Source organism: Danaus plexippus, chromosome 4 (genome assembly GCF_018135715.1).
Source record: "Danaus plexippus chromosome 4, MEX_DaPlex, whole genome shotgun sequence".
Lineage (NCBI taxonomy): Eukaryota > Metazoa > Arthropoda > Insecta > Lepidoptera > Nymphalidae > Danaus > Danaus plexippus.
The window spans coordinates 3,403,570-3,417,782 of NC_083538.1; the positions used below are offsets into that span (position 1 = coordinate 3,403,570).

General features: G+C 33.5%; 3 protein-coding genes across 5 annotated transcripts; 2 read left to right on the forward strand and 1 right to left on the reverse strand.

The window, feature by feature from the left end:
• Nucleotides 1–1,929: 1,929 nt before the first annotated feature.
• On the forward strand, nt 1,930–3,495 carry LOC116768553 (protein SCO1 homolog, mitochondrial). Its single transcript, XM_032659294.2, has 5 exons — nt 1,930–2,346; nt 2,420–2,543; nt 2,733–2,814; nt 2,932–3,058; nt 3,282–3,495. The coding sequence occupies exons 1-5, from the start codon at nt 2,071–2,073 to the stop codon at nt 3,429–3,431; spliced, it is 759 nt and encodes a 252-aa protein (XP_032515185.2). The 5' UTR covers nt 1,930–2,070; the 3' UTR covers nt 3,432–3,495.
• An 87-nt stretch (nt 3,496–3,582) lies between these two features.
• On the reverse strand, nt 3,583–9,456 carry LOC116768554 (gastrula zinc finger protein XlCGF57.1-like). Of its 2 annotated transcripts, none has more exons than XM_061526028.1 (13): nt 9,102–9,456; nt 8,692–8,846; nt 8,094–8,227; nt 7,962–8,028; nt 7,869–7,894; nt 7,673–7,755; nt 7,401–7,587; nt 6,883–7,051; nt 6,274–6,441; nt 5,663–5,793; nt 5,470–5,590; nt 4,957–5,084; nt 3,583–4,209 (listed from the first exon to the last, which is right to left on the reverse strand). In XM_061526028.1, exons 1-13 carry the CDS (start codon nt 9,366–9,368, stop codon nt 3,653–3,655), a joined length of 2,193 nt encoding a protein of 730 aa, XP_061382012.1. In that variant the 5' UTR covers nt 9,369–9,456; the 3' UTR covers nt 3,583–3,652. The 2 variants fall into 2 exon arrangements, with proteins under 2 accessions (XP_061382012.1, XP_061382014.1); XM_061526030.1 differs by having other exon boundaries at nt 8,111–8,227; nt 9,102–9,454.
• A 2,953-nt stretch (nt 9,457–12,409) lies between these two features.
• LOC116768726 (mitochondrial basic amino acids transporter-like) lies at nt 12,410–14,098 on the forward strand. 2 transcript variants are annotated; one of them, XM_032659525.2, is made up of 3 exons: nt 12,410–12,583; nt 12,852–12,924; nt 13,103–14,098. In XM_032659525.2, exons 2-3 carry the CDS (start codon nt 12,891–12,893, stop codon nt 13,933–13,935), a joined length of 867 nt encoding a protein of 288 aa, XP_032515416.2. In that variant the 5' UTR covers nt 12,410–12,583; nt 12,852–12,890; the 3' UTR covers nt 13,936–14,098. The 2 variants fall into 2 exon arrangements, with proteins under 2 accessions (XP_032515416.2, XP_032515417.2); XM_032659526.2 differs by lacking the exon at nt 12,410–12,583 and adding an exon at nt 12,649–12,779.
• Nucleotides 14,099–14,213: the final 115 nt, after the last annotated feature.

Genomic DNA, 14,213 nt, shown 5'->3' on the forward strand with positions numbered 1-14,213 from the left:
GCAAGCCCTGAGAATTGCGAGAAGTTCAGCTTGGAAGGCAGTGCAACTGCCGTGCAGCTTGAACCTCTTACAGACGGGGCTTTGCCCTCCGACATAACTGACGAAGGTCGCTCCAACTGTACCATCCGTGCTCCCGCCGGCAAACGTGTCATGTCAGGGTGAAGTCTTGACTGAAAGTCCTGGACCTCAACTTAGTTCCGGAAAGTGTGTGAGTTGTGTGACTGTCTGAGTAATGGATGGAAGAGAAGGTATGGACGAGTCGAAAGCTCCACTGTGATGTTTGCCCGAAGTAGCGGGGACGAGCCTGTAAGGTGAGTGGGTTCGACCCGGTTCACCTCTTTGACCTTTAAGTCCAGGGGGATGAACAAGGCAAGTGCGAGAGCAGCAGAGATGGACACTATCTTGAACCCTCTGATGGCCCTGAGGGCGAAGGATATCTGCAGAGAGAGCAGCCTTTTCTTCACGCACTTCTTATCGGCCACATGGCCATAGATTCCGGCAGCTATATGTTATGATAGGTTGTATAACCTGTAAGTATATTGTCCGAATATTTTCGGGTTGGGCCCCCCATGTATGTATATGTCTATAGAATGTAGATTTATTAGTATTTTGATTAGAAGCTTTTTAAAAAAATCTGCATTAAAACAAATTTTTATCAAGTCTAATCTGATTTCCAACCAAAGCGAGTTATGGCTGCGACAATTAATATTTTTAGATGAATTATAAATTTCTATGGAACCGGTTCCTGGTAGGGGGCCTGAAGTAGATATATGTACATCTCAAGATTTTATTAGTTGCTAAATTGTATTAGAAAAATGTTGTGTAGTATGTGACTTGGTCGTAGGTACAGAAAGTTACTATGTATATAAAATTGAACATTAGCCAAGTATAAATTTTATAAAGAAACCATTTAATATAATAATGAAGTATAATATATATATAAAATCCTTTTTAATATTAATAGGATAAAGCCATATTAATAAGGAGTTGAAGCAGCTTCTGCACATGAAATATGTATACGATATTAATTATTTGAGTTCCAGTGCATTCCTCAGAAGAGTTGTCTTGTACAGGAAGTAAATGAAACAGATTTTGCTCCACGTGTTCATTACAGTCACACGCGCTTTCTGGCACGAAATAGCTGTAGCGGCATAGGATGCGAAAAATTATGTTCTCTGGAACACGACGGCGAGATTCATTCGTACAATGTTGGAAAATGCAACTATTTGCGGTGTTTGGAGCACGAAGAAGACCTGGTAAAATCAGCGAAACTGGATTTGGAACTCAGTTTGCTGTTCAGCCTCCCGAATAAGTCGCCGGTGCTTTCGTTCCGTTCTTTGCCAACAGGGTCGACAAATGAACGCAGTAGGCTCCAACTGTCGAGCTACTATATCTTCTATCACTATTTGGGCGATATCAATATGATGAATTTCTCTGGAAACCCAATTATATCTTCGCCGATTCTCTGTCGATGCACGGCACGAGATACACAACTCTGCCATGACTCGCAGCAATGTTCAAACTTAACAACAGAGATAACATAAACAAAACAAATCAAAGCACAAGAATTACTAGGCATCACACGGACATACACGGCAACGTTGTTTTCGTTACTAAACGATACAAGCTAATGCGAGCAAACGAATGAGCGTGGCGCGATGGCGGTGGTGCGCGGGAAGAGATCTGCTCGCTGCACCGTATTCCATTGTTCGCGTAAGTTACCTGCAGGGCCATTCTTATTGCCATTTTTTGGAAAAAGTCCCGGCATCCCAGCCGATTATGCAATAACATTAGTTGTTTAAATGAGATATATGTTATCTTGTCATTAAATTCAATTCTTTATTTGTATCCAATATACATCATCTGTGAATGTTGACCGCATTATGCTTACCAGCTGATTTATTTGATGACAATTGACAACTGACATATGACATAAAGTTTCAGATAAATATCGTAAATCCGTGGAAGTTGCATGGTTAACTAAAAGATTAAGTAATAAGTGAAAATAGTGGTAACTTAATAAAGAAATAATCTAAAACTTTTTAAAATTTGAGGCTGTCCGTATATAAAATGAACTCTTTATTAAGAAATACAGCTCGGCCATTATTTCGGTGTTTCTCTACCTCGCCTGTGAAATTTTGCGCTCAGCCGCCAAAGTTAAAGCCGAAGAAGTTTATTGGTCCAGTGACATGGAAGTCCATGACTATGACAGCACTTGTAGGGGGAGGGCTGACAGCCTTTATGTTATATGTAAGAAAAGAGAAACAAGAAGCTTTGGACCGCGATAGAAAGAGGCAGTTGGGCAAAGCTAAGATAGGTGGAACATTTGAATTGGTTGATTCTGAGGTACGTAATAATAATATTAACTGTGGGATAGAAACAAAAAGCTTACAGATTTTGTACTCCTATATAATTTCAGGGAAAAATTGTAAAAAGCACTGATTTTCTTGGTAAATGGTTGTTAATATATTTTGGTTTTACACACTGTCCTGACATTTGCCCAGATGAATTAGAAAAATTGGCTCTGGTTGTTGATACTCATGGTAAGAACATTTTTCTACTTGAAACATTCTTCATTCTTTTTCATGACTAGTAGTTTTCATTGTTTTTCATAACTAGCAGTTTCTACTAAATTCACAATTACTTTTATTTATAACTCCTACAAAATAGTGCGTAATGTACTAAAATAATGCTGTTTTCTTGGATATGACACCCAAAACAATTATTTTTAGACAAAATACCATCAGCCCCACCACTGCAGCCGCTGTTCATTTCAGTTGACCCTCAAAGAGATACACCCGAGATTGTCGGAAAGTATGTTGAATAACCAATATATGAGACCTTATTAGTTATTACATAGTCTATATTCACTGTGATGTTATATTTAATGTGTTTCACACATTCAATAATAAAAAATTTATATGTCACCAGATACTGCAAAGAGTTTACTCCAAGGTTGCTAGGATTGACAGGTACAAAGGAACAGGTTCAACAAGCATGCAAGTCATACAGAGTATACTTCAGCGCCGGCCCACAGGATGTCGACAATGACTATATTGTAAGCTAAAAGACTAATTGTATACTATCTTTCATGTCAGTAAACTTTTATTCGAATAATGCAATGTTTTTCAGATTTACTTGACATATTTCATGTGTATATTTCCTTAACATGCTGTAACAATGGTTGGATATCTGCATAAAAAGTTGTTCAACAAAATGATTCTAAGCTCATGAAATATTTTCTCATGTCATTAAGTCTTTAAAAATCGCATTGATTACAGGTGGATCACACAATTATTATATACCTTGTGGATCCGGATGGTGAGTTTGTGGATTATTACGGACAAAACAGAAACGCCAAGGAAATACACGATTCAATTCTTGTGAATATAAAGAAATACGAAGACGGGAAGAAATCATCTTGGTTCTGACGAGATAAATAAAGTGATATAGAAATTACATTAAATAAAAAATTAATTTATTTATCAAATTAAACCTTTTTTTTTATTTGGTAAGTCAAAATAAATTTAAATGAAAATGAATATTATTACGTAAAAGCTTTTGACATTTGAAAAAAAAATATTTTTGGCAAATAAGTAATTTAATTTTCTACAAACAATTTTTTCTTTGTGATTATCATACTAAAACCTGTTTAAAAGTTAGCTGTCATTTTCCTTATTGTAAGTTGTCCGGTGGATGTTTGTATTTGTACTAAACTTTGGTCCAATTTGTAAAGTTTCATGGTGGTTTCCTCGGCAGATGAGGCTGATGATGGTACATCATCGTTGACTCCAACTAAACTGACATCATTCACATAGTTGACGTTCCCATCAAGACACATATCACCGTTGGTGAAATTCATACCATTCTGAATGTTGTCCACCACCACCAGCTCTGTCTTCTCTTCACCATTTTCGTGTAAAATAAGTTCTCCCGAGACCCCTATTGGGATTTCCTCGGACACTTCCAAAGTTATATTTTTGTTACTAACAGTATTGACGCCGGTGTCTAGGGATACTTCGTTGCCGGGGTCCTCGTTGTATATAACGCTATCCTCCACAACAAATGGCACTTCCTGGAGAATAACTATTTCCTGATTTTTCACCGTATCCTTATTTACTTTATTTTTGTGAGTCCGGAGATGCTTTACCAAGTAATTTTTCCGACCGAACTTCTCCGAACAAATAGCACACTCGAAGGGTTTCTCTCCTGAAAGCAGGTTATCAAGTAATTTGTTATAACGCAAACAGATTATAACTAGCCTACATTGTCCTGACGTGGGACGTACTGAGGTTTTATATCAAAAATAAATAATAGTTTAAAAAAACTAAAAAAACACGCTTTTATAAAAAATCCAACTAGAAAACAGAAAATAACATTTAATAAATTTAGATTAAGAAATAGTGTAAATAAAAAATAAATGTACATTATTGTAAAAAAGCGTGGGGTGCATTTACAGTGCTGTTTTATGATATTATCAAAGTAAAGATCATTCTACTCATCTGTCAATTATATGTTTATAACTATTGACACTATGCACCCCACGCTTTTTTACAATAATGTACATTTATTTTGGGATAATCGGATTTTTTAATCGAATTATTGCATTGTCATCGGTCTTTGACAGGTGTGCAAAGTTTCAATTAAATCTGATCGATCAAAGTATGGCAAATCGAGCTCAAAGGAGTCGGTTACAAACATACAAACATACAGGTGAAGCTAATAAAAGCGAATTAATGAGCTTTGTACTTGCGTTCATACTATTTTTTCAATATTTTATTTTATGAATTTTTATTTATATGTTTGATTACTCATCGAATAAGTTCTAAAGTGTGTACATAATAATCAAAAGTAACATATATACAGATCGATATTTTCTACAGTATCTATAAACTTTAATATACATATGTATTCGTTGAATGTGGACATTGTACACGTGTAGATTGTACATTATACCTGTGTGTACAAGACAATGGTCCTTCAGCCTCGCAGCACTGATAAACGCGCGTGGACAAGCGCAACAAGCGAAAGGTCGCTCGCCAGAGTGAGATCGCAGATGAGTAGATATGTGAGTTCGAGCGAACCTTGAAACGGAAGTATTGTGTTCTTTTAATTCTATTATAAATGACAATAACTTTGATGCCACCATTTTTGACCTTCATTATCACCTTAAAAATTTTTATTACATAAAAAATATGTAAAAAATTAATAGTGAATAACCTTATGCTGTCGACACGATATACGTATTTTAAAGCAAATACATAGGGTAAAACAAATATATGTGTATATATTTATATATATAAAATAATTAATTATATTAAATCACTACTCTCATATTATATGGTGCTGTTTTGGTGCTTTTCAAAACAATGTTATATTTTAAACGCTAGAAACAATCGTGTGGGCTCTAACGCGATACTAATAAGGGGTATAATCGTTTGATGACAGTTAACTCCCCGACAACGTTACCTCTTCCCGCAGACAGGACATTCGTATGGTTTCTCTCCCGTGTGTATTCGGCGGTGACACGTCAGAGACGAGCTGGAAGTGAATTTGCTGCCGCAGTCGTTGCAGGTGTAGGGCCTCTCACCTGCAAGAACAGAAGTTAACAAAAATCTGTTTAATTCAATATTGTAAGGAGCTGAAGTTGAGCTGTAGTTACCCGTGTGAGTCCTCATGTGCAGCTTGAGGTTAGAGTTCTGTATGAAGGTTTTTCCGCATATGGAACATACGTATGGCTTCTCGCCGGTATGGGTGCGATGGTGTGTGTTCCTGGTGGACTCGTGCCTGAATCTGAAAATTTATTACTTTTATATATGGAAGATAATAATATAATAAAACGTGGTCAATGTTTAAATCATACACACGAGCACACATTCTCGGCCTCTCTTTATCATATATGACAGAACCTTTAAGTACCGACAATTTTAAAAAGCACATTAAATTTAAAATATCTATCTCTGTCACTCTTTCTAACACAAATAATTTAGAATTTAAATAATAACATCGAAGCGGCATTTGCCAAAAAATAAAAAACATATCTTTCTCTTTCCCGCTTTCTCATACAAATATAATAAATACTGTTTTCCGAAAATCGATATACAGAAAATATCTGTCTCATCCATTCTTACACAAACAAATATGATAAAATCTATATATCTTTCTCTTTCTTCCTTATACAAACATGATACAATAAATTTGTTCCAATACGGCTTTACGTAAAATATTCACTCACTCTCTCTCTCTCTCTCTCTATCTATCTCTTTCTCATACCGTTTGTCACAGTAGAGACAGGCGTAGGGCTTCAAGTCTGAGTGTACACGAGCGTGCGAGGCGAGCAGTCTCTGAGATGGAAACGCCTTACCGCAGACGGAACACGAACAGGGCATGAGGCCGCTATGACGGGTGGAATGAGTCGCTAGCTGGGTGCGGTCGCTGAAACTTAAGATATACGACATAATAATAAAGACGCTAGTATCCGAATATCTTAGTATCTTATATTTTTTAATTATATATACATTTTAAAATAAAACTGTCACGGTACAAAATATATTGATTGGTGAATTCAAAACAATTTTTTTTGTGTCGAAATCTGGTTCGCGACGAATCATGGAAAATTATAGCTTAAGATATATTTTTTCCATAACAGGTATAGAAATCGTGATGTCATGTCAGTGTCCAGTGCCAGTTACACATTTTCTACAGATATCTGGAATATGGACTGTTTTTATTTGTAAACTTAACAAAAGCAATTATTATTGGTGAAGTAGTTAACAGGTAGAGAACTATTTGTTTAGTTAGGGTTTGCAGGAATATGAAGAAAATACGAATTGACATATAAAAGAAGGGACGAAATAGAATATTTATATATTCACATTATACCGTTTGTCACAGATGTCGCAGCGCAGTGTCTTCTCTTTTCTCTCGCCGGTATGAACACGCGCATGTCTGCGTAGCGCGCACGGCTCAGCGAAGGTCTTGCCGCACGCGTCACAGGCCAGCCTCCAGCACGCCATGTGACGGCGGATGTGACGACGGAAACGGTTCCTCTCTGAAACATAAATACTAACTAACTCAATCATCCTCCTCTATGAGATGCATTACTCTGTAAATTACTAGCTGCCTCTGATCTATCAAATCTTTGTACTCTCTGTGACAGACATTACCCTGTAGTGTTAGTGTACTATATTTATGGTACACAATCTCCAAAATATACAGGTTTAAATTGTAAACTAATAATATCCGCGACCAAAAATATGTTATTAATTATAATCATATATAATACTTTTAATCTTTTGTATGCCAAAAATTTTAAGGACATTTTAGTACTTCCTACTATTTTATTTGTTTTAGATTGTTTAATATTTAAGACCATATTATTCTATAAATATATATCTCACCAGTGAATTCTTTCTGACATTCGTTACAAGTCCATTTATTTCCTTTGGTATGTAATGCTGAATGTATGCGCAGGTCTTGTTCATGGCTGAATGTCTCCTTACATTTTCCGCAGGGAAAAGAATTTTTCACTTCTGTATTTCTACACTTCTTCATATGAGCTCTTAATGTTTTTATTTTACGGAAGTTCTTAAACAAAATCAATATCGCTTTTTAATAAACATGAAGGGATAAATATTTTCAAATTCAATTTTTACATTTAAAATAAAATTACCTTCGAACATATTTTACAAAATAAAATTTTATTTTTCACTTTTACCGCTTTTTCAGATTTCATTTCTATCAATGTTTTCATATCTGAAATATTAATATGATAACAATAAATTATACATAAGACATAGTTAACAAAAAAAAAATTTTGTCTATGTTATACAAAAAAAGGTTTTATGCTTGATTTTGTAGATACTAACCATTTTGCTGTGTTTCTCTGTTCACGCTGATAAAAAAGTATTTATTAGAAACCACTTTCATAATTTTTAAACATAATAATGACAGTTCATTACCTACTGACAACATCTTTTGTGACAATATCATTTGATTCAAAGAAATCATCATCCAAATATTCAACCTCTGTAAATATGTAACATATTAAGAAAAGATAACCATATTCTGTAATTATTTCTCTTATATACTACCATGATTTTCTTCATACTCTGTTTTAAAATCTTCGTCCTTAAAGTTAATCCTTCTTGGACCATTCTCTTCGCATAATTTAATCAAATCATTACAATCAGTCTGTATTCCCTTTTCCTTTGTCATTATTGTCACACTGAAATATTAACAATAATTTTGGTTGCCACCATCTTGTACATTTATAATTTGTATAATTAAAATCCTTTTATTTTTTTTCCCCAAAAACTTTATATATAGTAACACAAAAAAACTTGCTGCCAAAGTAAAAGTAATATTACCATTTTGCTACAAGATTCACACACTATCCAAACAACTCTAGAAGCTAAGACTGAGACTCAGACTAAGACTGGTAACTATACTGTAACCTTAAGCAGTAATGGAAATTTAATTTTAAGAATTAAAATGTAATCAAAAAAATCAAGTAGAAAATATAGAATAAAATAACTATTAAGCTTTATACTTTAGGATCATAATAATCCCTAGCTTGCCGTAGTTTTGGATCCTACTAATTTCAATTAATTTTTCACCATATATTTTCTATTTGAATATCATTTTCAACAAGATGACTGTATAAATTAAAATTTATATATTAAAAATCACCTCATATTGTCAGAACAGCATCCGGAATCTAATTTCAACACTCTCCTCAATGTTTGTTCTGATTTCAAAGACTTTTTTCTAAGTTTATAACATTGTAATAAATCATCGTAACATGTGTCACAAATTTGTTGAGGAAGATCTGCCTCCAATTGTGCCTGTAATATAATAAACAAATAATGAGACTTGTATGCAATGTATCAACTTTTAAAATTTAAAATTGCAGTGCAAAATCTATTTGAAATTTTTCTAACAAAATATAAACATTTTTGAGTGTCTTTTAAACTTATTTATAATTGAAGTTAACTTTTACATTTATAATAGTAGTACACAGGGCTGACTCATTTCACATTTATTTTGGAATTAATATTTTAGATTTACAGGTTTGTGTCTTCTGAAATTAGGATACCTACTTTTATTGATGTAACATAAGAGAATATATCCACCAGCAATTCTGAATCAATAGTAGACATTAAAGAGATCATGTTATCTTCATTTGTAAGACAAATACGGCAAAGGTATCTTATATCGTCAATGGTGTTTATTGCTATCAATTTCATATCGTTTTCTATCAAAACATTCTCAAATTTATGATGCGCAGAACTAGTTGGTTTTATATTTACGATTGCATTCAGAGGTATTTTATTCTCATAGTCATTTTCATTAGTTGAGTTTTCCATAACTTATAATGAACTTTTCTACAATACGATGGCTCAGAGATTGCGTTTTTGACAGATCGCGATGGAATGGCCGACGTAGCTTTGAACTGGCGTACAATACACTGGAGAATTTTAAATATCTCTATTTACCTTATAAATGAGAAATAATCTAGATTTTTTTTTATTATGTAAACATACAACATTTTTTAATATTTATTATTAATAAATATTTATTTCACAACTAAAAAAAGTTTTAATTTTATAACGTACAAATTAAATGAAATATTTTTTTTTAATAATAACGTAACTCATAAAAAGTAACATTAATTTATAATATTTTTCAACTATAAAGTTTTAATTTTTAATTGAATTTTGTGAAACAGAATGTAATAAGTAGTGTTTATAAATATTATTAAAGGCGTTTTTTGTACATCGCTGGTCCTATCGAATTGACAGTTGTTAGAGAGGTGACTACAGATTGTATAGTATGTTCATAAATATCATTGGGGATAGTACAAACCCGCGTAACTAGAATTGCCTAATTCCGCGTATCTGCAATTTTACAGAGGGAAGTTAAAACTTTTCAATTTTCTAAATTTATTGCCTTTTAAAGTCACTTTTTCAAAGTGACTGAAAAATGATATAAAAGACTTTGGCGAGTATTCATTTAAATGAAACTAATATTTTTCGTATTACTACGCGTATTTTATTATTTTAAAAACTACTCTGAGATGTGAAACTCGTCTGCCCCTGATCACGGCTGCTGCAAAGTAATCGAAACGTAGGGAGTATGTAGTTTTTAAAATAATAAAATACGCCTAGTAATTCGAAAAGTATTAGTTTCATATAAGTAACTAAATATTTATGTGTTTAATTTATTGCTTATTGTGTACAAAAAGACAAATCTGGTTTGTTATAGTTTTTATCGATTGATGGGATTTTTTATATTAATCAAAGGAGGCAAACGGACAGACAGCCTACTTGTTGGAAGGTAGACATAACATAAGCTGGATGCTGCGGATGTATTGCCGATCTTGATAGTGGAAAAGGGAAAGGAAAGGGTGGGAAAAGTGAAAGAGCAACCGGATCTCTTACCCATCGGACGAAACGCAGCCATTAAAGGCTACTTTACGCCGATTTTCTGTGAAAGGGTGATACTTATCCGGTCGAGCCAGCCCATGTTCGAGATGAAGTAACTTGACCACTTTGTTTATGAATATCATATCATATATCATCTCCATAATAAAAATAAAAATTGATAGGTTTGGTTGGTTGTTTTAAAGGTGGTCTTCAAAAATTAAAAATATATTTAAATGAACAGAACAAACAATTTACATGACATACAATAAAGTTAGCAAAGTAAAATGTAAAATATTATATTAATATCCTTTAATATTTTTGGAAACATAAAAACAAACATTTTGGTACGGTATCCATTTTAATATAAGTTATCAATAATCTATATGGAACACAAAATGAAATTAGAGCTAAAAAGACCAATGTCCCAATTTTGACCCAACACAATCAAAAATAAGATGAATTATTTTTATAAACTTATTTTTAAGATGATTGACATTTAGCATCCAGTGTTGCCTTGTTATTAATCAAATTATTCATGGATATCAATGAAAAACTTTATAGCATTTGACGCTTTTCATTTCCCAGCCAGCCGACACTTGTTTCGATTTTCTATTCTTATATAAACAAATACGAGTTTGAAATCTGTATTTATGCTTTAAGCCAATTATTAAGAAAAAGAGAAGTATCAAAAGCCAAAAAAAATATATAAAACCACTGAAATAATATATAATATTAAATTTTAAAGATAAACAAAAGAATGTAAAAGTTTCTATGAGAAACAATTTATAATTATGACAAAGTTATCAGATATATACATATTACTTATTTATTCCCTTTGGATGACAGCGAAGGAATTGTATGTGTTAGCGAAAATGCCTGATGAAGCTGGTGTAAGTAGGTGGTAAAATATTAAATAGAAATCACATCGGCATTTGCCAAGCTTTTTATTCGCTACTGCATATGAAGATAAGATAATAAGGTATCCCTTTCACTTAATGATGCTAACCTACAGCTTCAGTAACCAAAGGCAGACAGCTTTTAGAAGTTTCGAACGACACCGTAGCGTACAAAAATATGTAATGGATAGTCCCTAAATGATCTTCCACGTGAAAAAAGTATTTCACGGCAGCCTTGTCTCTTTTGGCTACATCTAAAAATACTACAATTTGTTTCATAGTATGTTCAAAACGGAAACAATTTCGAAGATTTAGTTTAGTTTGCAATAATAAAATCGAAGTCAACAATTGTTTTTCAAGCTAGTTTTAAGACTTAATAGCTTTATTTACTAAATCTTTAAAAGCCCCTCGCGACTATTAAAATCCATGTTAATGATGTTCACATTTAATGCAAATAAAAGCAAATAAATATGGAACTTCCATAAGAATAACTCTAGAAAATGGTGTAATCGATGAATTACTTAAGAATAATACTATTTAAAGAGTATTATTTGTTTTAAAGATATTGTGGTTGAAAGATATTCGCTAATATAAGTTCCATCGTTTTCTCGAAGCTATAGGTAATAAATATTCGAAATTTTTATTAAGATCCCCTTGACGTATTTAGTATACAAACGATATGATGAGGCCAGTAGTATAGAGATAAATAAAAATGTTTGACTTTAGGAAAATTGTGATATAACTAGGATAAGGTAATAATTTATAAGGTGGGCTTTATTTCAGGGTAAAATGTATGCAGTACACAAAAAGTTAATAACTCTTGCTTTTACGTACAACTTCAATGTCTTTTTATACATTTTGATATCTAGGTCTCGTTATCAAAGTAATCAAAGTCCTTGAAATTATAATATTAAGCATTGCTCTCAATAACAGAATGCAGTGGAAAAATATTGATATTTTCTTTTAGAGAACCATATTGTTTACCAAGAATAGCAGTTACTTAAAGTAGTATTGTGCCCCCGTGATAACGATGACCCGAGTGATAACAGCCAAAAGGGTGCAGCGGGTCGCTCGGACGAACGATCTCGATTACAACGAACGGTGACCGACCGCTAGAAGATCTTCATTTTCTCACAAACCATTAAGAAGGCATCTTCACAACACCAACATCACACTGTACCACCAATATGTTCATTGGTATAACTTCTGCTGGTGGAAACGTAAATTCGCATTACGATTACTTAATTTGAACGACAAAAGGTAAGATTTGCTTTGTCTTATCAAGGGTCACAACTGCCATATTCTCAATAAAAGTTTATAAATAATAATTTTGCAAAAGATAGCCTTTTCATTTGACTGATTCTTAGGTTCAAAGTAATGACGGGCGGCGGCGTACCTCAGAAAAGAAATAAACCCGTTAAATTTTTTTAAAATGTCTTATTTATAGACTTCAAAAGTTAGTAAAAAGTGTTAAAAAATATTTTTTGCTGTTGAATTTTATTAATATCAAATATTTTTTCTGTTACAGATTATCGGTTACTTAGAGTATTTTCTGTAAACATCAAAAATGGCCTTGGATTTTATTGCCGGATGTATCGGGGGTAAGTTTTGTAAAGTTAGTAGGTGTGTTGAGACATTGGTGGCATTTTGATAAAAAAAATTGTAATATTACACTTTGTAAAATGAATGTAATTTCATTTTTATGCTTAATAAACATTATTTTGAATGTCCCCATATTATGGAATCTTAGTAAAATTTTTAACCAACATCTTATTGCAGGTTGTGCAGGAATAATAGCTGGTCATCCCTTGGATACTCTTAAGGTACACATACAGTCGGGGAGGGGAAGCGCACTAGAATGTACTAAAGCTCTTTTAAAAGGAGGAACATTATCTACTGCATATCGTGGTGTAGGAGCACCTTTAGGTGGAATCGCTGTTATAAATAGTTTAGTATTTGGAGTATACGGAAACACAAGAAGATCTCTACCTTATCCGGATTCTCTACTGTCACATGGTGTTGCTGGTGGTATTGCTGGCTTCATTCAAAGTTTCGCTTGTGCGCCCGTCGAGCTTGTCAAAACACGACAACAACTTGTTCGGCCAGGTGAGAAGATGCCAACTGGTGCTTGGTCTGGAGCTCGACATATATTAAGAACAGGAGGATATAGAGCATTATTTAAGGGTTTAGGAATTACCATAGCCCGTGACAGTCCAGCTTTCACAATCTACTTTGTCTCATATGAAGCCATGATAAGAGGAGACCATTCAGTCACGACTGTGTTCACTGCCGGTGGATTAGCTGGTGCTTTATCGTGGATCCTTCTATACCCAATAGACGTAGTGAAATCAAGATTACAAGGCGATGTCGAGGGAAAATACAAGGGGGCCTGGGACTGTTTTCGTAAATCAGTGCAAACGGATGGGTGGCGATGTATGAGACGAGGAATTGGTGCTGTGACCATACGAGCTTTTATCAGCAACGGTGCCTGCTTCACAGCTGTGGCGTGGACGGAAAGAGCCTGGCAGCGCTTATTACATTTCAATTCCGCCCAAGCTGCAAAAATCGGAGAGGCTGTGCGGTGTGATACACCAGAATATTACGAATTATAGAAGATTTCTATCGGATATAAGTGACAAGTTATAAACAACAATTCATGAAAATTTATGTATTTATAGAGTTATTTGGTTGTAAGTTCCTAAGCTTTCTGTAAACAGAATAACTGTGCCAGTGATTTTTATATTTATTTCTACAAAATAAATTAAAATGATAGTACTTTCCTTTCTCAAAATATCCTATTGCTATATTTTTAATATCTTTAAAACTTACATGCATAGCAAGATATTTTCAATAATAGAAATATAGTCTTAAAAACTAAATAAAAAACAAC

What these genes read in the sequence shown, in the direction of transcription:
- LOC116768553 (XM_032659294.2), top strand. Translation starts at nt 2,071, where the DNA reads ATGAACTCTTTATTAAGAAATACAGCTCGGCCATTATTTCGGTGTTTC. An exon ending in TTGAATTGGTTGATTCTGAG is followed by an intron (nt 2,347 to 2,419) that starts GTACGTAATAAT and finishes ATATAATTTCAG; the next exon opens with GGAAAAATTGTAAAAAGCAC. An exon ending in TCTGGTTGTTGATACTCATG is followed by an intron (nt 2,544 to 2,732) that starts GTAAGAACATTT and finishes AATTATTTTTAG; the next exon opens with ACAAAATACCATCAGCCCCA.
- LOC116768554 (XM_061526028.1), bottom strand. Translation starts at nt 9,368, where the DNA reads ATGGAAAACTCAACTAATGAAAATGACTATGAGAATAAAATACCTCTG. An exon ending in ACAAAAGATGTTGTCAGTAG is followed by an intron (nt 7,895 to 7,961) that starts GTAATGAACTGT and finishes CTTTTTTATCAG; the next exon opens with CGTGAACAGAGAAACACAGC. An exon ending in TTTGTAAAATATGTTCGAAG is followed by an intron (nt 7,588 to 7,672) that starts GTAATTTTATTT and finishes ATTTTGTTTAAG; the next exon opens with AACTTCCGTAAAATAAAAAC.
- LOC116768726 (XM_032659525.2), top strand. Translation starts at nt 12,891, where the DNA reads ATGGCCTTGGATTTTATTGCCGGATGTATCGGGG. An exon ending in TATTGCCGGATGTATCGGGG is followed by an intron (nt 12,925 to 13,102) that starts GTAAGTTTTGTA and finishes ATCTTATTGCAG; the next exon opens with GTTGTGCAGGAATAATAGCT.